The following is a 24,612-nucleotide window of genomic DNA, read 5'->3' on the forward strand; positions in this document are numbered from 1 at the left end:
GAAAGAACTGGGAGCACCTGCCTAGTGTAAAGAGACCCCATGGACAACTCATCAAGCTGTGCATGAGCCAACTGGCTTGTCTACTTCGTGCCATAAGTCCTTGTGTACATCTGTACAGATACCTACTTGTTCTCCTCCCCATTATAATGTACATGTTTTAAAGGCGTTTTATGTTATATAAATAAAAGGCTATACTGGTATATTTTTCAAGGCATAAACAAGGGCCCTAGTATTGTTATTTACCTTTAACACCACCGATTCAGGATAATGCAGTTACTTGGTACATTTAACAAAAGTTCTTATGTGCTTTTTTTAAAAAATTCTATTTCTGTGATAAAACTGATTTTATGACAATTTTATACATCCAAGAAACATTTCTAAGCACATCAAACAGTCACTCAGATTCTCAATGCATCGGAATAAAAGCTCTTATTATACATTTTTGTGCAAAGGGAAATTTGCTGCAATTTACCAGCAATTGAGTCACTCACAGTGCATTACTTTTACAACTGAATCCAAAAATTCGACATGTATTCAATATATGTATCCAATTTTGTTCACTCGCAGAAATGATGGATGATTGTTCAACCAACTGCAATGGAAATGGGGAATGCATTTCAGGACATTGTCACTGCTTTCCGGGATTCCTTGGACCGGATTGTTCTCGAGGTACAAGCCATTTGTCCAATTTGACTTTAACATTTTATCGGTTTCTAAATTTGCATTCTGTTTAAAAAAATGTTGAGCATTAAATATAGTAGAATAACCATCTCAGAATAGTTTGCAGGACGTGGTCAAAATGAATCAAAAGAAATCACCTGCTGTTGGCGGTAATGAGGAGATAGGTCCCTTGCCTGACGTGTATTGTCCCTAATCATAGAGGAGGTCATTCTCTAGTGAAGGAGGTCATAAGCTGAGCAGCAGTGCCACTTAAACTAATGACATACTTATACCTACCCACTAGATGCATCTACGGAAGTCCTTTGAAACACAAAGACCCTTAGGAAAAATGCTTACCTACAGCAAGGTTCAGCACACATCATTCTGCATCATTAAACCTGGAGAGCCTAACGATTTGTGATTGTTTTAAAACAAATGACAAGGTTACTATCTTTTCTTATAAAAAAAAAGACAGTCCTTATATAAAAGCTTCATTTAGATGGCGGGTTTCAGAGCAGCTTTAAAAAATATTAGCTCTTTGATTATTTATATTTGGGAAAAAATTGCTTTCTGAAAACTGGATTTCTGCATGACTGGAGTGCTCAGAACTTTAAGGACACATTTTAAAAAAAAATGACTCAGGAAATAAAATCTATTAAATTCTGATCAGTGTCAACTTCCAAGCCCAAGCAGCGGAGATTCGCGTGCTTCTTACCTTATTGCACACTTGATAGCAGCAACCGGGTTGTACCCCTAAGTCTATTCGGAAGTCTAACGGGCCACAGCTAGAATTATAAGGTTATGCATTCTAACTATAGTCATATTTGACTTTCTCAATTCATCCTGTAAGGAGTCTGTCTTCCAGAACAAAAATAGTGGTTTACCACAATAGAACTGGCACTGTATTCATAGGGAATTAATAGTTTTCATTGTACATGGCGACAATAAAAGTTAACCCATCCAATTTAGACTATTGATATCTTCTGATAATTTTTTTCCCAAAAAAGGACTTTATTGCAGTCACTGCATTCAATATGTCCATGAAAGTACTGCTGTTATACAATATATATATATACACACTGTTGTTACAATAAAATTATATACATTGATTTTTCATAGAACACATTAGATAAACGATGCCGCTTATTAATTACTGTGAGGTTGAGGTCATGTTGTCTTGGCAGGGAACAGTTTTGATTCTTTGTATATTTGTTGCAAAGGACATCTAGGGCTCCTTTTTCTGAATAATCAGTATGTGGCATTACAGACATAGACTAAAAAAACTTGGAATATTAACTAAAAGATGTTTTGGTTGGTTTCTTTCTGAATCTCATCTGGAATATTGCAACCTTACACAGCAACTTCCATATAGCACACTGAACAAATCTCCTTCAGAGATACTTCTTATAGGAAAAATCAGCCAACTGAAGTACCAGTAGGCTAAAAAATACCTGTGTCATGAGTTGGAGCCATCAAAAACTACAAAATCTGTCTCAGGCATCCCAAACACCAAAAGGTTGCTTCACCGGCCACTCCGCCAATGCATCCACACCAGCAGCATGCTATGGGACTTGATTTCTCCCAAAGTTGGACTGTTTTGAATAAATTGGTCCCTCAGAGTAAAGAATGTCATGAATGTCTTAAAGCAGCAGCAGCAGTAGTAGTAAAGCACTGAGAAGACACTAGCAGTCTTTAACCCAATTCAGGAACATTAGTTCAAGAACTAAAAACGCACTGCATGTCATGTACCATGTACCATGTCATGTCACCAATATTGATCAATGACAAATTAGGCTCCAGCCAGCATATGTACTTTAATGTATATGATAGCTGCATGGTCCCTTTTCATGTGGTCAGTCTGTTTCTGTTCTACAGTGGGGATGTCAGAGACCTTATACTGTCCCTTTAGACTGTATGATCAGACTGTAATTTAAAAGTAATCATTACTTGTACTATAAAACATCTAATTTACTATATATATACAAAGTCATAAAGTTTAAGGATAGATATGAAACCTAATGGATGTCAAATGTGTCCTCTAACTGTGTCCTTTTTTTCAGATTCCTGTCCGGTACTGTGCAGTGGTAATGGAGAATATGAAAAAGGGCACTGTGTTTGTCGCAGTGGGTGGAAAGGTGCGGAGTGTGATGTTCCGGAGGAACAATGTATTGACCCAACCTGCTCTGGTCATGGGACGTGCATAATGGGAGTCTGTATTTGTGTACCAGGGTATAAAGGAGAAATCTGCGAAGAAGGTGTGTTTTTTGCACATATATTAAGAATGTTAATAATTACTAGTTAACCATTATTTTAGAATGAATTTAAAGGGATTTTATTTGACATGGATTTAATATGATGATGTAGATGCTTGAATGTTGGTTGCCAATTGGCTGGATGGTTTCACAATGATGATGTCATTTTACGATATCCCATATTGTCAGCTTTATGATAGATAGGATATATTATTTTAATATGATTGCAATATCAGATAGGAACCTTGTCTACTATGATGATGTCTTAGGTCATAGCTAGAAACAGCAGATAAGAACCCTCCCATTTTTGCCTGATATAAAGCCTCAGACCTAAATCAGTCTTTGGTCTTGTCTTAGATCCGGGATAGCTGTATGCCTATCCCATGCATTCCCTCACTGTACTACCCTCGAGCACTTTTGCTGGATGGCTGTTCCATTTATCTGCCACCTTCTTAACACTTGCGCTTAACGCTTGTTCATGTTATACATAAACCCTTATCTAAGTTTGCATTACTAAAATATGTTTCTGGGTCATGTCTTCTCCAGAAAACTGTATTGATCCAATGTGCTCGGACCATGGCGTATGTGTGCAGGGAGAGTGCCATTGTACTGCCGGCTGGGGAGGAGTGAACTGTGAATCAGCTCTAGCACTGTGCCAGGAGCAATGTTCTGGCCATGGGACCTTCCTCTTGGATAGTGGCGTCTGCAGCTGTGAGCCACTCTGGACGGGAGCAGATTGTTCTACAGGTAAGCACACATATTTACGTACCAAAATGACATGAATCAAACAGGAATCAACGACCCAGACAAAAGATAATCAGTGTTAGGAAATCAGAACAATATATATATATATAAAAAAATATTAAAAAATAAATTATATATATATATATATATATATATATATATATATACAGCCGCAACACCTCTTATACTATTAATGATAAGATGTTGTGCATTAATGGTATTTATTGACAGAGTTGCAACATTTTAAAGCAAATAATCCTTGTACATATTATTCCATTTATAATAAACCAGAAGCAACTCTTACAGAATGAATATAAGCTATGCATTTCATTTATCCATATTTTATATGGCATAACCATTACTGTCAAATAGAAATAATTATTATTGACGTGTTTTGAAATATGTGTAAAATGTACAGGATGTTTTTGTTTTCGTGTTGTCTTAGCTATTTTGGCGGTTTATGATACAGGCAAAATAAGATACCAAAAAAACAAGGTATAAAACTATACACATACAAATGGCTTTTTCCATCTTCTTGTACCTTTTTCCCTGTTCATAAATTATATGAGTTGATGGGGTAAGGGAAAAGAAATGCAGTAATAATCATAAGAACAGGCGGATCTAGAACGGTTTAAGGGAAAATAGTACATTTCACCGGGCTGCGGCACGTCTCAGAGAACTGGTTGTTTTGAGCTTTTATTTTTTTAAGCACATTTGAAATTGCTTTTTTTAGTTTGTATGTTTAGAATAACTGAAGCCATCTGCTCAGTTGCGCAGGTTTCATTCGCTCCTTTAGATATGCACTGTTTACATTGTTTTTCTTAGAAAATACCGAACAGCATCTCCCAAGTTAGATGGTTAATTAGATAAGGGAAATATCAAATCCTCCTAAATGCACAGTTTTAATAAATATTTCAGTCCTGAGATGTTCCTTGATTGCCAGTAACTTGTGTGTTTGCAATGATATTGTCAGTTATTCCTGAAGCTACATCTTTCTAGGTGTGTCTAAGCAGCGTAGGTCAGAACTGACTACCTAGTACATACCTGCTGTTAATACCGTTCAAAGCAGTAGAATAACCTAAGGAAATCTGCCTCATTAGGTTCTATTCCTGAGCTAGGGGGCAGAAATCCATAGAAATGCAGTAGACGGTAACGGCGATCCCTCTACCTTCTGATTATTATTATTATTATTATTATTATTATTATCTTTTATTTATATAGCGCCAACAATTTACGCAGCGTTTTAGATAGCTATGATGCCACAATCTTTAGTAGCTGCTTTCATTGAGCACTAAGGGAGCATCTTTATCTTCTCTTTCTACCAACAAGTGTGACCAAGGAGGATCAGCTCTGTCAAGACCTTATAATGCTACCCTGTGTTTGGCGGCAGCGTTGTATTTAGATCTGGAGGGGAAAAAGTAATTTTCTAATGAGTATATTCCTTTTAAAAAATGGACATTGGATGTCTTGTTCATTCTTTCTACTTTGGTTCAAAGTTTGGGGTGGTGCGATCATGGTAATGCAAAGGTCAAACTATACATTTTTGCCATTGAAAATGCATTCAGTAAACTGCAGCTATTCATTACTTGTGGCAAGCGTACACTTTATCGTATGTATTAACAGTCACTACAGTGTGTCATTATACCTTAATTACACAGTGGCACCAGTCGTATTACAAAATACATTTAAATTCCAGCAGTCTAGCTTCAATTTACCTTTTCTGAACCACATGGCCCTAATTTCATAGTTTCGGGATTATGCAGCATTTTTCTTTTAAATAAAGTTGTTTTATGACAATCTGGATAAATCTATTTGTACATCTACTTGATATGTGATATCAGTTTATTTAAAATGTATTTTAAGTGCACATTCAAGTCACAAGGTCAATTCAGTGAGCTTAACGTAATTAGAGTTGGGATAAGTACATTTCATGGAAATGCTCAAAAATATATCATGCAATAATTGTATAAAGCATGCAATGTATATTTAAGCAATTCTGGTGAATGGTGCTTTTGGACACAATAAGCTTTTGTGTTTGCTTTTTCTATCTAGCATCTAGAGAGATGTAGAGGTGTGTGTGTGTGTGTGTGTATATATATATATATATATATGTATATATATATATATATATATATATATACACTTTCAATGTATGTACTGTAAGAAGTGTTGCAGGCGCTACATAAAAAACGGGAAATCAATCATAATAATAATTCATAATAATAAATAATAGGCTACATCTAAAAAAAAACCATACACTTACCCAGTTATAGTGTTATGTTTTTCTGGTATGGAGAGGTATACAGTACTCAAATGCGACCTTTTGTACTTCATTTCACGAAATCCAATCAGATCATACATTTGTTATAAATATATACAAATTATAATGGTGTTTTCTTTTTAAAACAGTTCTAGTTTTTGCACGATATATAATGATTTCATATGTTTGAGTTCTCGCTCTGTTATCTTAGCCTAATCTGCTAGACAAACACCCTGACTCATTATACTGTCTGTGGAAAACAACAGGAAGACGCAATCTTAATCACCTAGCCGGTCACTCTGACTAATGCAAGCCTGTATTGAAAGAATGCGCAAGAGTAAAAATATATTCATCTACAGACAGCAGCATTTTTGGTTCATTTGTTTTTGGACTGCCCTTTCGGTTCAGACAAAACCTCTTAATGCCTGCCGACCTTATCCGACAACCACTACTGCTTCTTAACTTTTATTATTATTCTGGCCTGTGGGAGTACTTCCGCGACGGGTTGGAGCCTTGGCGCCCACCACAGGGAAAGGGCTCCTCCGTGTCGCAGAAGTACACGAAAGAGGACAGAATAAATGCAGGGGAGAGCAGGGAGCAGAGACACTGAATCGGTTGTTGGTTAAGGTAGGTAGACACTGCCAGAGAACATGAGAGTGTGTGTGAGAGCATGAGAGACAGGGAGAAAAAAACATTGAAATTCAAATGGAAATTCTGAGCTTTCTCCTTCGTTTTGTTGGGCCCCTCTTTTGGGACATTCATACAGATTAACAAAATTGAAAAATGTTATTAAAATTAAAGTTTATGCCAATCTGAATGCACAAGTCTATACCAGAATTCCATCTAACAAAAGTTCTCTACCTTTCCAATCAAGTATTTTGTCTGAATCTGTCACCTCCAATCGGAATATAAGAACATTTACAACACTATACAAATACAAACCAATAAAGAAAACACACAAATAACAACATTTTTAAAAAGTCTAACATAAACATGATAGAAATTAACAAGCAGCCAAAACTGTCAGAGCCGGGTAATTGAGCAGCTAACATGTATCACATGCTTACTGAATTTTTAAAATGTGTTGCAGTTGTGTTTTTTTTTTTTTTTTACTAAGTTGTCAGAATATTCTTTTGGATTGTTTTAAAAAAGAAAACTGTTGGATAGTAATTAGCACTCTGTGAAATAAAACAGGGAGAGTTTTGACAACTTGGTGAGTTTGCATTAGGCTGTGAATAAATGCACACTCTGCAAATTTAAACTCGGTGACTTCCAGCTTATGAAAGAATTTCAATTCTTTTCCAGCGCTGAGACACATTTCTATCCAGAAATGGAAGAAATGCCTTGCACAAGCAAATATAATAAAAGCCTGAACAGATACAGAGTTTGGAGTCGATTGTATGTCCTAAGGATATTATTGTCTATAGTGTTCACATTTCATATTACTGAATTCTCCTTCTTGTTTATAATTTTAAGAAGTTTGCTAAATTATAACCCTCAGACCCCATACATAGGCATACAAAGTAACTTTATACTAATATCTCAATAACTTAATGCCTTTGCTCTTTTTTACCCCCCCCCCAACAATATATGATATGATATATGATTGTGTTTGTTCAATCACCGGGACATTTACCCTACTTGAGTCATATCTGCCACTCATGTTATCAGACCTCAAATACATATAAAATATATCTGCCAAGACAATACAAGTCTAGTGTCCTTAGTAGTCTGAAGGGGACTGACATATTCATGAAAAAGAAGCACACAAGAAACCCTATTCTAAATAAGGTAGACCAACTCAAAGGGATAGGTTTTTGATATTGTGAAAAAAAAAAACACTCCAATAAACACATTGACTAAAAATGATTTCCTCAAATTTTTGGTCCATTAGTTTTCGAGATAACATATTCTGTTTCCTGTCCTTTCAGTTCAGAGGGCTTTTCCCATTTGGAAATTAAATTTATTGTCACTTACTCTCACACGCTCACTCAGATGTTCACGCTCTTCTCTGTCAGTGTCTCCCTACCTTTTCCATGTCGCCACTTCTCCTTTGCTCCGGTTCGTATTCTCCATGTCTTCCGTCTTCTGTGGTTGTCCGTTTGTCCCGGCTCTCCACAGCGTTAACCCAGCCTGGTAAAGTAGTTCTGCAACCGGGTGGAACCTTGCGTATGCCACAGGGACATCCTCTCCCCATTCCTTCGATTGAGGGAAAGGCTCTACCATGTCCCAGAACTTCTGCACCAGCCAGGGCTAAGGCTGTGGAGATCTTGGATAAGTGTAAAACCGGAGGAGAAAGAAGCGGAGCGAAGACATGATGAAGGTAGGGAGACATTGACAGAGAGCGTGTGAGAGAGAATTAGTGAGAAAGAGCATGTGAGAGAATGTGTGAGAAAAAAAATTGCTTTTTTTTTGTTTGTTTTTTTGAGGCCCCTCTTCCTTTTTGGACATTTGTACAAACTGACGAAATTGGCAAATGCTGTTAAAATTCATACAAATTTCAATGCACTTTTCTACTGTGTATATACGGACCTATCTGTATTAAGTAATTTTGGTAACATTTGAAATTCATTATTGTTACCTTAGCAACCAATGGAATGGTCTGTTCAACAAATTGTTCTGATGATTTCCTTGATCATAAGACTACTTTTCAACCTGTGCACCAGAATGCATATATATATATATATATATATATATATATATATATATATACCTATATAAACACAGCTTAAATATAATTTGTATATGTCTAAAATCAAATGTATGATCAAAATGTCCACAAGGAGCATTTAACATGAAACCATCATTTGCGAGACAAGATTAGTTTCTGTCCAATTATCAAACTAAAGTCAAATCCTAAAAGCTTTTCTTCATGTATTGAATTATTTCATTTATATTTATCAGCAATCTGAATTGCATTAGATTGCCATATACAGAATAGGGAAACACATCCTAGAGAACGGAATTATTTCTCCCTAGTATGATGTACGCTGGCCCTTAATTTGAAAATCTGGTGTCCATTAAGATGATTCATTATTTTTGTTTACAGGAATTAAAAACATTGGGCAGAATTTTAACTCACATGGGAACTTTATTTTCTACGGTTATAGAGATTGGAAAAATTAAATGTCTTTTCTGTTATTGAACAAAAAAAAGAACCAGCAAAGGGTATATGAGATTTTCTATAGGAAAGAAAGAATAAATAACCACTCTTGTAGCATTTCCAAACACACACATATATACTTCCCATACGTCAAAGAGATACAGCAGAAATCACATGATTTGTATATATAAGCTATGAAGTGCCTCATACCTTTGATTTTTTTTTCTCCGTGTGCACTAATAGCCTTTTTTCGTCAATAGGCAGATAAACACATTTTCTACACAAAAGTCTTGGACTGACTAAACAATGCTGTTAGTAGCTATTCAGCATTGTTTGTGACGAGTCAGAGAACATATTGATCTTTTCTCTTCTCTGTAGTAAACATACCTGGTAATTGGTCGGGATGTACCTGGAGTCTCCGGTTAGAGCCCTAGTTCCCCTAGTCTCCGGGCCACATTCCTCTTTACCCCAGTATGGGGTAAAGACTGGGGTTTTGCCACATACACTCCTCACTTACATAAGGCTGATGGGACTAGCCCTGTCCTCTTAGAAGAGAGAGCTCCAGGTAGTCTACCCTGGAAAGTGCCCAGGTATGTTGGTGATCAATGAAAAATGTAAAGAAACTGAAAAAAATATTGCATACAATGCAGTAAATTTGATGCTGCCTAGCTGATTCGTCTGGCACCAAAGGGTTACATAAATATATTCCTCATAAAAATAAAAAATGATGGATTTTACAGTTACATCTACAAACTGTAATAAAATGATATATTTAAATGCTATTTCATTGTGTCGTTTTTCACTTTCTTTCGAACAATCATTTGCACAAAACATTTCATAAAGAAGTATTGTTGTTGTTGCTTTTTTTTCTTTCTAAAGAAATGAATTATTTTTTCATCAGTTCTAGCCAGACTTGGCATAAAAATACATTTACGGGCTTTCACTTTTGCTTTTTTTCTGACTCAAATTAAATACCATAGAAATATAAAAGCTTTTAATGACCCATAGCAGTAGAAGCCGAATAATGCATTCAACTTTTACAGATAGTTTTGAACTGAATGTTAAATTAGAATCTCACATTAAAAGAAAAACATAGAATAAAACCAATAATAGTACTACTATATATAAATATAAAAATGTAAGTGTCTATAGTATTAGTAATCCATATTAGAACCCTGTAACCAATCCATGTCAAGTGAGGGTTATTTTTGTTAAAAATAATAATAATAATAATAATAATAATAATAATAATTTTGCAGCTAATATCGGATGTTATCCTTAAGGCACATTTTATGTTGTTTTTTCATATTTCGCAAAAATATAGCTATTGTTGTATTCTGCTTATCCATGCCTTCAATGACTATAAAAATTGGACTTTTGACCTGCATTATTGAGGTGGATAGTCTAAGAACTCTCATATTAGCCTTTCTCTAGAAGAACTGCCATTGTTTGCAGGCCAAAGACAAGCTTAATGCTTCTTTGTCCAGAACTCAATTATTTTATCGTTCATGAGATCACTCACCATAGTAACACACGGTAAATGAAAGACTTGGTCTATCTAATCTGCCAATTTCCAGCACTCTTAAAGGTCAGTGTAATTCTGCGAATTATGTAAAATCCATCACATCTTGCCATTAAGTGTCATTATTTCTTAGGATATTTTACATATAGATATTTACACGGCTCTAACATCACCCTGAATTAAAGATAGCCATTAAATATTTTTTAACTCTTTCAAGTGATGAGGAATGCGTAATGCACATTATTCAGTATCAGTTTTTTTTTTAAAAAAAATGTAACTTGCTAAATATAGACAATTGTGACAGTTTTGTTGATTAGATTTTTTGTATATCATTATTAAAAAAACAGTGAGTACCACATAACCCAGTATTGGTATTCCTTGCTATCAAGGACAGACAGACACAAAAGATAATAGGCAAATCTGGCAAAGAAACAGGAAAATAATAGTACATTAAACATTAATAGATGATTGGGAAGATCTCTTGGTCCAGTCTGCATATTTTTTTCTTGCAAAGGCATGGCGGTTTGCTTGGGGTTCCGTTGCTGTGGGAAGGTAGAGGAATTCAGTTATTGTGGGAAATTTATTATTTTTATTATTTTTTAAGGTTAGTGTCAGAGATTTTTTTCGATTTTGTAGGATTAGTATAAATACGTCTAGTATGTATTAGTCTAGGCATTCGGTAGGATGCCCAGATTTTCTCTTTTACCCAGTTACTCTTACAAGAAGTACTTCAAACGTTTTCACCTTAATGACAACCTCTATATTTCTCCCTTTCTGGGGTTTATTCACTAAACACTAGGTTGCAAGTGGGTTGTGATGAAACATTTAAACCTAAGATGACCTGAAGATGACCTGTCAGACTTTGTTTTTAATACCATGAGATATTATGTCTCCTCTCACTTGAGTCAATTATTGAGTAAATATTTTCTCTAGATGAATATATTGTGCGTAGAGATAGTAACTGCAGTGTATTTATTTATCGGGTACTGCACTATTCCGTCCAGCCTACTGAGTATCAGCGTATGACATCATATGCCAACTCTTTGCTCAGGGGAACATGCGTTTCAGGCAGAGCATGCTATGGAGACACCTCAGTACAGTGGTCACCTGTATACATGGACAGGTTAGGGAAATCTGAGATTTCACTTGGAACTGGCCCACTGAACAGCAACATAGGGCGATCATCAGAATTTGTCAGCCTACACCAGAATATGCTACATAATGACAGTCCTAATTAATTCAAAGCTACTATATAATACTTTAAAAGCAACTCGTATATTATGCACTACTATGTATGTTTGCTCTTATAAAACAAAGCATACATATAAAACAGAAAATTGATTTCAAGTATTGAGCATGTCTGTAAATGTTTAAATACTTTGTTACAGTAATTAGAAGATCTTTCTTAATGACATATATGAGGTATGTATGGTCTAACTCCATAAAAACCTTTGTGCATTCGCTATAGAGCTTTTCCACTTCTACTGTGAGCAGGTAAACAATCATTATACCCCAGGGAGAGTGAGTAATAATTTTATGTAACATCAATTTCCTTGGCTTAGCCCTGTGAAATGAATTATATGTCCTTGTGTTTACTATCACCAATCCGCTCTTGTAAAGGTATATTGATTCTGGTTCTGCGCAGCAAAAATTGAGTTTTTAGCCTCAAAGGAATTAGCACGCATTGGCATATTATATGTCTATCGTACACGAGTAATATGGAACTGTTCGTTGTATGATGTAGTTGCTTAAAGTTGGTGTTCCACTTTCTCTGCACATTTATAACTAAAATACAATACTAGAAACATATGTTCTAGTTAAACGTCCAAACCTTTACCAGAAATAACTCTTTAATCGAGTAAAAATGTGTTTCATTTATACAATACAATGACTGATCTGCTGTAACGGTGCCAGTTTCATAACAGGTACAACAGTTGGGACAAAGGTAGAGCAAATAATCAATTTCCAGGAGTACAGATCTAGTGGCCCGAAGTATAGTCAAGGCAAGTCAGGAGCTGGATGCAGGTAGGATAATTAAACTACAGGCAAGAGGCCAAGGCTGGTGGCAATCAGGGTCCAATAAACAAAGCAAAGCCCCAGAATGCAACTTTAAATAGTGGAGGGAATTCTGAATAGAGGCTTTATCCCTGTTTGGGTCTTACGACAGAGGCAAAAATGTCAGCTTCAGCCATTTCGGATGAGGGAACAGTTTATGAAGATGGTGACACATATTGCATGGAGGTGTGAACAGCATGGGCTCTAATATCTGCTAAGGTTGTTTTTCCGAACACGCTGGAAAGCTCAGTTAATGCTTTACCCAAGTGGGACGGAATCTTTAATCCTTTAAGTGTACCAGGATTATAGTTTCATTATATCCCATATTTTATTATTTATATTATTCACCTAGCAAAATAATGAAAAAATGTGATGCAGTATTTGGCAAATACATTTGTATTGCATTCAGCGCTTGTATAGCTCTTTTGTTTCTTTTGTGATGTGTAGCTCTATATTAAATTACAATGAACCCTTCAAATGAAGCAATCATATCTATGATGCCATCTGAAGGGGTAACAGCTGCAAGACCGCTGTGATGGAGCAACCTGACAGCAGGGGAGGGCCGGGGCTGGTCCGAGCAATTTGTCTCTGAAGCTGGGATGCGATCGTCAGTAAAGCCCTGCGAATCTCAGGTCCATTGAATCTCGAATCAAATCTAGACCAAAAATTTGAATTCCTTCAAATATTAGAAAATAAAGAAGACAATATTTAAAATGGTTACATGTTCATTGTTTGGCTTTATATATATATATATATATATATATATATATATAATATAAGGCACGTTTATAAATTGGAAGATTTTAGGGATTATTTGATCATTTCATGGATGAGGATTATTTATTAATTTGTAGTTATCTGAATCTGGCTGATTATTTTCAAAAATATTATTCTTAAGTATTTATTTAGCTCCACATACACCAACAGTCACATACACGCAGTCACACACACAGTTACACACACCAACCTACCTTCTTTGGATGGAGAGGGCTGCTTGATTCTATAAATCAGTCCCTCCATGCATTTACTGTGTGCAGAGGACTGATCAATGGAGTGAATCTGGGAAGACTTGGGGGCATAAGTCATTAAAAAAGGTAAACAATTAAAAGTTACCATACCTACACCATTTCTAGGTCCATCCTAAACACTCTGCCAAATGTTCCATCAATGATCAACTTTGACATATGGAAATGGAGGCTATTGGCTTAAATATGTGGATTGGAACGTCGCAATCAACTCTACTGAACAGCGAACTTTCTAACCATCTTGTCTGTATGACCATTGAACTAACTATTGTACTTACTGTAAGACTCAGCTTTTTGAACCACCCTTTATTATACAGTAATGTGTAAAATGCTACATACATCTTCTGACACGATATAAATGAATATAGAAATTTACAGGCTCTGTTGACTAAACTGGTATTGCAATTTCATGATATTAGGACATCAGTAAATGCCAGTACCTTACAGAGGTGTATTTACCATTCAATTTCTAGAACCTAAGAGAGATTCTTCTTTGTTGCTTCACTTTATGTTTCTCAGACAATGTCTTTGGTTTGCTACGATGTGGGAATATGAAACTCTTGCATTTACAACTTGGAAAGTTATGTTAAAACAGAAAAAATATTAAAATATATGATATAATCATAAAACATTTGGGAATAAATTGACGTTAGATTATTTGCAGTGAGCTAAAAAGTGTTAATCTTACTCCATTTACCGTGCAACCCCGGTTAGTACCTCCTGCCGGATGGGCCATCCTGACCCTGCATACAGCACATTGACTCCTATGAGATGGACTTTTTTATTTTGTCAAAGTTCTTCCCCAACTCACTGAATATACTAATATATATGTGTTTTTTTTTTAAATGGCAAAGTGCATTACATTAAAATCTCCCCAGAATTCTTGCAATCGAGGTTATTTTTTGCCTACTAGCTATTTCTATCCCGTAAGAATATTTATAAACGTAGCCTTGATTTGACAATAAGATAATATGTGATCCATTGTTCTCATAAACCAAACAGAAGTGAAGCATTAAAATCTCACCGCTATAGAGAAGGATAAAATAAAGCGTCAAATTTATCAGTGCCATAAATCCCATTTCTGACCCACTTTTGCAGCAGAGAGATTTTTTGTCAGCAAAGTACCTTGAAAAACTAATTAAGGGAAGGCACAGGAAAACTACGGATGCAATAATTTGATGCATAATTCAGTCAAATCCTTTCTTATACTGAAAAGCACATTACATAAATATAAAGAGTTCCTGTGGCATAAACACATTACAGTGAATCCTTTAGGGGTTAATAATCATAATCTTCCTTACAGGCAGAGCACATTGTTAGGTGCCAAGGGATTGGCAAGAGGCTTTTCAAAGAAATGCATCTTAAACTGATGACATGAAACTACTTTTTTTGTAAAAAATGTGAAAGCTGTATTGGGGTTTTCTCGAACTGCTCAGGAGATTTTTGAGAATTATGGAGTTATATCGGTTTTGTTATTCTTTTAAGTTGCTAATTTTTCATGTTAGCAGGATCATATTAGACTAAAGGATACAAACACCGACTTCAGAGAAGAGTTTTGGCTTTACTGTAAGAGGGTTGGAAGTTTGAGAGTTTTGCAAACTTCTGCTACTTGGATTCTTTTATTTATTTGGTGTGTAGGTCTATTAACCCCTTAATGACAAAGCCCGTACGGGCTCAAAATGCATTGTTTTTAATGGGTTTAGGGACCATCCATTGTCCTTAAGGGGTTAAAATGTCTTCATGCATTTAACTCAATTTAAAAGCTAGCAACTTGAGGTCCACAGAACCCCAATATTTTTACTTTTCTTTAATGCAAGGAGGTTTTACTTAATGCAGAAGTGATCTAATATAGTAAGGAGATTTAAACATCCATGAGGCATATGGCTCCTGGATCTAAGCCAACACCAAGGACTGATTAATGTATGTGCCTTTACAGCAGATAAGACTAGATGGGCAAAAGGGGTTTTATCCAGTGTCAATTTTAGTTTTATGCTTCTCTACAAAAAAAAATAAAAGAAAAATTGAAAATTCTGATGCTGAACGTAAACTTTCAAAAACGGGACTGGGGGAGAGGGCAAGGAGGACAAGAAAGGCTGTGAGGACTAGGGGAATAAGGGCACGGGCGAAGGGAGAGAGAAACTTGTTGTTGGCCAACAAATTTTATTTTCTGAATAAAAAAAGAAAAGTTATCTGAATTTTGTCCAAATCGAAAGGGCAGGAAACAAAATTTAGTGTCCGAAAATGAATGAGCCAAAAGCGAAACAATTTCGTCCAAAACGCTTTTGGTCCTTGTGCATAAGTCTAGTGTCCACAAACATTTGGTCATATAGTGTAGGTTAATGATATTCCAATAACATGTCAGTGTTTCAGTGTAGGGCTCTGGATTCCTATACTTTGTTATGAATTCCTATATACACAAATGCCTTTTCCAATATGCTGGTATGTGCGTTATAATAGATCACAGAGAGAAACATCTGGATCACGCACATTGGCTCTTAGAGGATTAGCCTATCAAGTTCCACAAGGTTCCATCTTATCTGCCATGCTGTTCGCAACCTACTTGCTACCACTGGGCGACATCATTAGGCAGCATGGCCTAAGATATCATTGCCATGCAGATGACACACAACTCAATTTCTCATTTGCCCCAGATACTAAAGACCTGCCATCCATCATTGATGAATGCTAGCTGGCTAAAAGTGAACCCAAACAAAATAGAGTTACTCTAGGTGAGTGGACCCCGAGCAACAATAATATTTTATGATCACCCAAACTGCAACTGGAACTTGGATGCTGTGGTAAAAAACGACTTTCATCTGAGAAACATAGCCAGGATACGATATGACTACATTATAGGCCTTGTTGACCCCTAGTGCAAACATAGCGCTTAAGGTTGTGACCATAAAGCTCTATTTAGGCCTCGTCACTCCAAATTACAGTGTGCCAGAAGCTGTGATGGGATCAAGGTGTTGTCAGAAATATTGTAATCGGGCTTTTTGTGCCATTGGCACAGTAAAGGCTTCTTTCTGGCAACTCGACCACCCAGCTGATTTTTATTCAGGTATCGTCATATTGTGCTCCTTGAAACAACCACCCCGTCTTTTTCCAGAGCAGCCTGTATTGCTTGGCTTGGTATCAAGAGATCCTCAAATTTTCCACTTCTTATGAAGTGATTGAACAGATTTTCAAGGCTTTGGATATCTTTTTATATCCTTTTCTATCTTTATAAAGTTCCATTATCTTGTTACGCAGATCTTGTGACAGTTCTTTTCTGCTCCCATAGGTCAGTATCTAGCCTTCTCTGTGCATCCTTGTGAGAGCTAACAAACTCATAGACTATTTCTACACAGACTAGTTGCAATTTAAAAAGCCACAGGTGTGAGAAACTGACTTTTAATTGCCATTTCAACCCATGTGTATCACCTTGTGTGTCTATAACAACACCAAACATTCAAAGGTATGTAAACTTTTGATCAGGGTCATTTGGTGTTAGAATGACCTTGTCATATGCACTAAGAATGGCCATTTCATGTGGTCAAGGCTCGCAATGTGTAGCAAGCAATGCTGCATGACCATACCTGGGAACTTCTGGGCTTCGGCTACCCGGAGCCTTCCCTTGCGGGATGCAGCCAGGACTGTACACTGACGTCAGCGGTGAGTGTGCAGTCCTACCCCCTTCTACCTCCATCCACTGTCCTTGAGATAGGAAGGTTGATAGGAATAGGTACCCTTACAGTTATAAATAAAAAATAAACCTGCATCTCATCCCCTATATCCCTGCTCTAAACTCTGCAGCATAGTTTGCTTCAATGATGCCTGAAATGTGGACTAAACGATATATGGCCATGTAGTATAGATATATGGTTTTCAATGGTCTTTGCTGGTTATGAGCTGAATTCTTGCTCTGTTTTGTGTGCATATTGTCCATTATTATTTTAGCAGCATCCCGCGAATCTGAATGTGTATGCATTTTATGTTCTTTGGTGCTCCCCTTTCTGTATATATTTTTTTTGGTGTAAAAACAAATGGAATATAGCAGTATACAGTAATACCTTCTATGTTGGTGTAACTGTAAAGTTCTAATGATGACTTCCCCTCTTTATCATGTCTAAAGCAATACTGATAAAATTTCTGTATTTTGAAAAACTACCCTAGCTTATAATAGATGCAAATAAGAAAAAGTGAGGAAGCCACATATGAAATCTGCTCATAATTCACTAACCAATTGTAAATGGTAGCACAAATATATTAGCACTTAGAATGACTTGTATTTTGTTAGTACAGTGTTCAAACTTTCCTGTATTGAACGTGGATTTGACATTTCTTTTTACAATATCTACTTTCTGTATTTAGAAGTAAAGCCCATAACTTTATTAGCCTTTTCACTTAGTTTCATGTTCTGCTATTTGTAGATGTAATAGAAGAATATCTTTACCGATGCTGCTGCCGTTACACATTCTTCAAACAGATGTAGTCCTTCTGGGTCACAACAGAAAATCTATCCCCTCTTAATATTGATTGGCTAAAAATGAAAAATACCCAACTCCTCTCCCAGCTAATTATGTTGGCTCAGCAGGAAATTCTGGAAACTGTAGATAACTTCAGTAGTACACACAGTTGGCAAACATTTAGCAGAGAATGTTTTACTAAACTAATATACTTTTAATATTTTATATTCCTATTACTACGACCAGTAGTATATGAACTATTTATTATGACCCAATGTCCTGTGACCATTTAGCTATGATCATGTGTACTGTGACCAAATGTCCTATGATCATTAGTCATTATGACCATATCTGGGAGATTTTGGGCTCTGGCTACCCTGGGCCTATCCTTGCGAGATGTGGCCAGGGCTACCGCTGACGTCAGTGGTCAGTCCCTCTGACGTTGCAGGCTGCCTCACTGATGCCATTGGGGATTCCCGCTGACATTACGGTGGTCCCGCTGATGTCAGTAGACATTCCCTTTGATATCGTGGGACACACCCCCAGAGGAAATGGGCAGGAAGTGGGGTGTGTCAAGACCCTGGTTCCGCGACCCAGAGGATTTGGGTGTTGACATGGACAAACAGCATTTCTTCTGGAGACTCCAGGCAAAACATATGGTCCTTATGACCTTATGTCCAATGACCAAATGCTCTATAACCAAAAGTCCTTATGACCTTATGTCCTATGATCAATAATCCTAAAGTCATGTTTGGATTACAGCTCCTATAATTTACAAAGGCAGGTGCTGGCTCGAGATGATAAAAGTTACAGGTCAAGAACAGTAACATTGATAGCTATGGGTTGTCTGCCTGCTTTCTTGGATGACTAGAAAATTAAACTAGAAGTTTAACGATTCCTTTGCGTTTGTAAGTGAATGCTTTTCTATGCATAAGTAAATATGCAGAGGGACATGATTCCACATGGATTTTTTTCCAGCATAAGTCTTCATAATGTCACACTGTAGGTGCTGACTAGAAAATCATGGATCTTGAGTTTGATTTACTTCTCAGGTTTCTGTAGCAAAATTACTAAAGGTAACTCCTGCTCTATGAAACACACAAAATCAAAGGCTTTGTGGGCAGTGTAGAAGCAAGTTGTGGATTGCTAGATAAGATACAGATTGTCATTGTGTCTTCTGTGTTGTCCGTTAACAATTATTTAGTTGGACACATAGTTTGTTTTATGCAAAATTAGGAACAATGGTGGAGTCTTTTTGTCTAATTTGTACTGTTTGCTCTTAATCAACTATCCACTCAGTAAATGGAAAGGTGGTTGTTAGAAGAAGCGCATAAAAAAATAAAAGTATTACTTTTCTGGAAAACAACTCATCCCTGCCCCAGCCAAATAAAGCAGTTTGTTTTTGCAGGTTCTACTAATAGCCACAAGCATACATCTTTCCACCTGGCTGGTTGAGCCCTGTCTTTTTCTCTGGAAGTGAATAATAAAAGAAAGTTACAATGAATGGAAGCTCTCGGAAGTCTTCCCATCTAAATGAAAAATTACACAGCTGTTACAGGAATTCTAAATTGCCCAGCTGCTAACAGTTTTCATTTCCTCCGTCTTTGTGTAAACAAATTTAATAAGACTGCTATTGATAGGAGTTTTAAAGTAAACTTTTTTTTAACAATTTTATTGCCAACATTTTCACCTTTTTTAGTCATTTAAGTGTTCCAGGTGCTGAGATGCTTTACTATAGAGCTAGGGCAAATGCCAAAGTAATTTGCACAGCATATTTCATAATGTGACATATCCTGGGGAAAAAAATCAGAGAAATGATAAAACCATAAAATATCAAAGCACCTTGGATAGCACATTGACTTCTACTGCTCTGATCACACTTCACCAGTGTTGGATTAAACACCCCAGGAACCCCTAAATACAAAGACATTAAGAGATGTCTCCTTCACAAGGAAAAATGGCCAGCTGATTCAACTTATAGAAGGATTAACAGTTTCCACTGCCTGATGACTAAGTGCCTTAGGGAAACGGAGGGGATAGTATCACATATATGTGATCTTTCATAAATCCGAGCTCTGTCAGCCCATAAAAGTAATATAAAAGAGATAGTTTAATGCCCCAGGCTGCCTCACCAAAGAAGAATTTATAACTTCTTTGTGAGTAATATATATTCTAAAAAAAAACTTAATTTAGGGGGAAACTGCTGCCTTCCAATTTGAGCAACGGATTGGTTGCTTGAAGCAGCCAGTCAGTGGCATGGAAGGGCTCCTTTTGAAATCACATCTGCCTGGGGTCTCATTAGACCCCACTCCCAACCATCACTGGCTGGTGGAGTTGACTGGCAAGTACACCATATCTCCTGCACAGCAAATAGCGGTGGTGTTGTGGTGGGGAAGGGGTGAAGCGCAAACGGGAAGGGTTTCCAGAAATACCCTCATGTATTTGCTAAATTTATAGGGACCACTTAGCTAAATGATGCATTAATGTGGATTGTCCCTTTAAAATGTTGTACAGTGGGACCTAAGGCAGGGGTTGTCTGCTTGTCTTCTTGTTCCTTGCAAACATATTCCAACGTTACATCTACAATCCTTTCAATGTCTGTAAAATAATTGCATTATTAAAAACTGCACTAAAATTAAACAGTAAACAGAACAGAATCACTGCTTATGCTCTCAACCAAGTGAAAATTTGCATTAAAATGTGTTGTCATAAGGAAGAGAAGCGGATGCAGTTAAAGTGTTGCTGGTAATGAAAATTGCTTCTACGTGTCTGTACTGCTTTGCTGTACCGTGGTACTCTTAATTAGGATTTGCGTACAGTGGCAGTGTCATCATTAAAGCATTCCCTGACATTATAACAATCTCCCTCGTTATTGCTTTTTGTAGAGTTGTGCGCAGTGGACTGTGGAAGTCATGGCGCGTGCACAGGAGGGGTCTGTCAATGTGAAGATGGCTGGGGAGGACCAAGCTGTGACGAACGCACATGTCACCCAATCTGTGCTGAACATGGACATTGTAAGGATGGAAAATGTGAATGTAGCCCAGGCTGGGAGGGAGAACAGTGTACCATTGGTGAGTGTCTAGAATTTTTCTAGTGTTTTTCATTTTTGCAGATCATGCTATAAATGAGTGGTATGGGTCTATATATCGCCTGGATACACAAGGCAAATATTGTTTGGCGTCAAAAAAACATAATTTCAGCATTAATTATAAAATCTCCTGTTAGCAGTTTGACTGATCTCAGGTTTTTGAAAAATCAATGGTTTCCTTCAAAAGTTAATAATTTAATTGAATGAAATAACCAAGCACATGTTAGCTATTACGCCAACACTTATCAGCTATAACATGAGCAGAAAGTAACCCTCATATTCTATAAATAAGAAATAATTGTTAATTATTAATTACCCATTGTCACTGATAGACAGCATTACTAATGTACTACTTTTCTGGGTTACATAATATCATAGATTATTCTAAACCGTTTACAACAGGCCAAATAATCCCCATATCTAATTCCTACATGAGATTAGTCTTGTTTTTTTTTTCTAAAAGTCTTGCAGATCCCAAATAGTCTGCAGACTGCTGTTGTTGCAAGAGATATCATAGTTTTGTTGTTCAGCTGATAAATGTTATGGACAGTTACATTACTTTTATTACACACAAACATGTAACATTGGTGGGAACAGAATCTTCCATTCTTATTGCCCAAATGATTGAATCATCTTAAATTGCTAGAGGTATGAGAAGATGAGGGTACGGCGCTACCAGCCTATGTCATCTGCACAAAAAAATGAATACGCTATGTTCTACCTTAATATATTTTTGTGTAGTAGTAATTACCAGTGGACCATAGGTTTATACAAAATTCCATAAAGACACAATATTTCATCCATCTAAAAATATAGACATTGGAAGGCGGGCAACACTCAGCTCATAGAACAAGTCAACCCATTTGGCCAGATAATAAAGCAGTCCGTTGCTACTCTAGACACCTCAATGTGGACTTCAAGTAGAACCCAAGAATGTTTCAGGTAGTTGCCCTGATTAAAAAACTCACAGTAGCAAACAGGTATTTGACTTCCCATATAATTTCTGTTAGGTCTATACCCATGACCTTATGGTAAATTCTGTTGGTACACATGTAATTAAATACAGAGAAACACAACATGTTTAATGTATTTAGATGTTCTGTATGGGGATAACTCACCCTTTTTTCTTTGTCTTATTGCAGCACACTATTTAGATGCCGTCAGAGGTATGTACTGATTTAAAAAACAACAACAAAACAAATCAAGTGATGTTTGTGTAACTTTATTAACTCTGTAGATAACGACAAAAAGCCTAAAAACAATTACACAAAAGCAAGAAGAGTTTTACCTACTTAGCCAATCCTGACAAATAACTTGGCACAGTTTCCAAGATGCGTGTACTTGCGATTCCTGAGCTTCATTGCACATGAACTACAAAATGCTGTCACCCAAACTAATAATGCTATCTTGTATAAATCAGATTTGCTGTGTATTGGAGATACCTTCAAGGCCAGCTTTGATGTTGAATAATGGTAATTACAGCACAATGATGAACCACTAAAGTCACATTTGTGTTTTATTGATTCTATATCTTGATATATTACACCAAAGCTTTTATCAGCCAACAAGGCTACTGCCATGAGGATTTTAAACATGCCCCCTGGTACATGTGGCTTCTTGGAAGAAAAATACAATAAAAATAAGATTTGGTCTATAAAGATGACCATGTTTCATAGAGTGATTTATTATTTTTACTTGGACATACGTTAATGACAAGCCATTTGCTTCATCTATGGTCTTACGTTATGACTTCGTTCTTGTAGATGTCATACAGAGTTCAATGGAAAAGATATACTTTTTGTAATTGTTGAGAATGGGTAACAGAAAATGTAACATTAAATAAGTTTAATTGAATGCCTACATTGATCTAAAATATATTTTAAAATAACGTAAACTAATAATATGTCATACATTTATTCATGCTAAGATATGACTGTATAAGCAAAGGAATCACAAGGGTGAATACGATTGCTGAAGTCTCAAGTATATTGGGAAATGTTGGGGTCCCAGAGATCAGACATATGGGAATACATCCAGTAGAAAGCACATTTACAAAGCATGTTTAATACAAGTATGATGTATATGTATATGATGTGTTTATTTTTAGTGTATTGGAGGGTAATGTAGTGTTTGATGTAGTGTATGTATTACATTTATGTTTGTGTGCAGTAGGAGTTAAGCTAGTGTGGGCTCCAGTCCTAAATCTTGCATAATTCTAGCAATGTCCTTGCACACAAATAACAGAATATTTAAGCAGTAATTATGTTGCACTTCGTAATAATGCTGATCATTATTCTGTATGGTACTGTATATACATAGAAAAGCCACCCTTTTTAATTTCCTGCACCCTCTCTTCACTGTTCATTGACTTAACCAATGTTCTTTTTATACAGATGGCTGCCCAGGCCTTTGCTATGGAAATGGCAGATGTACCCTTGATCAGAACGGCTGGCATTGTGTGTGCCAAGTTGGCTGGAGCGGAACTGGCTGTAATGTCATCATGGAAATGCTTTGTGCTGACAACATAGATAACGACGAAGGTACATTGTTTTCCAACCTTAATTCCTATTATAACTAATTGGCAGTAAAGCAAAGCTCAATTAACGGACATATATTAAGTTAGGTTTAAACTAAGCATGCACTATGGCATGGTAACATTGCTGTTGTTAGTGTCCTAGCCAAACTATGTTTCCAAAGCCCCCTTGTGTACTCGCTTGCTAACTTAAAAAATAATCTTATGGGAGACCCCTTGCCAGCTAAGTGCCCTACACAACCACCAAGCTCGTTTGTATGGTAGGATCAGCACTGATCAGCACTGATCTTTATTTACATCTCCTTTATTGACATGTTAAACAATTGCCATGATGATCACCAACTACAGCAAATTGGAAATGCCAAGCTGTGTCTTTGTTTTACAGCAAGAACCAAATAGTTGTTTGTACCTAGAATACAACAAATTGATAGAATTTTAAAAATATTCACAATTTTGAAGACTATGTAAAAGCTAACACATCAAAGATGTCAATTACAAATTGGAGGTCGCGGTGTCTGACCAATTTGTGAGCGAATCAGTAAAGAATATCCGTAATCAGAGACACATATTATTTTGGAATGAAAAGTGAGTATTTCGACTTTGACTCTGACTTGTAACAGATCAGATGTCACAGTCAGGCGTCAGAATCATATATCAGTTACAAATATTGCTTAACACTTTACTTTGCTCAAATAGTTGCTAACAAAATATGAGACAAAACCCTGGGTTTATAATGTCCCTTTAATTTAATGTATATTTCTTAATAATACTATTAAGTAGCTTATTTTACTGTGGTGTTGCAGTGAAAAAATACTGTTCAATGAATTAAAAATAACAATGATTAGCACTTTTTATTCAATATTATTTAGTGCTTTGTTTCGTAAAAAGCAAAGCCTTTCTTATGCTTATATTAAATCAGTTA

General features: G+C 36.4%; 1 protein-coding gene across 1 annotated transcript in view; it reads left to right on the forward strand.

Moving 5' to 3' along the window:
- TENM1 (teneurin transmembrane protein 1) overlaps positions 1-24,612 on the forward strand; it is a 243,912-nt gene that overhangs the window by 144,789 nt on the left and 74,511 nt on the right. The window contains exons 11-16 of the mRNA XM_053473912.1: positions 568-669; positions 2,721-2,915; positions 3,459-3,659; positions 20,955-21,140; positions 22,300-22,323; positions 23,551-23,697. Of these exons, the coding sequence (XP_053329887.1) occupies positions 568-669; positions 2,721-2,915; positions 3,459-3,659; positions 20,955-21,140; positions 22,300-22,323; positions 23,551-23,697 (855 nt within the window). The remainder of the gene's footprint in view (positions 1-567; positions 670-2,720; positions 2,916-3,458; positions 3,660-20,954; positions 21,141-22,299; positions 22,324-23,550; positions 23,698-24,612) is intronic.

The sequence above is a fragment of the Spea bombifrons genome, chromosome 8 (assembly GCF_027358695.1).
Source record: "Spea bombifrons isolate aSpeBom1 chromosome 8, aSpeBom1.2.pri, whole genome shotgun sequence".
NCBI classification, from domain to species: Eukaryota; Metazoa; Chordata; class Amphibia; order Anura; family Pelobatidae; genus Spea; species Spea bombifrons.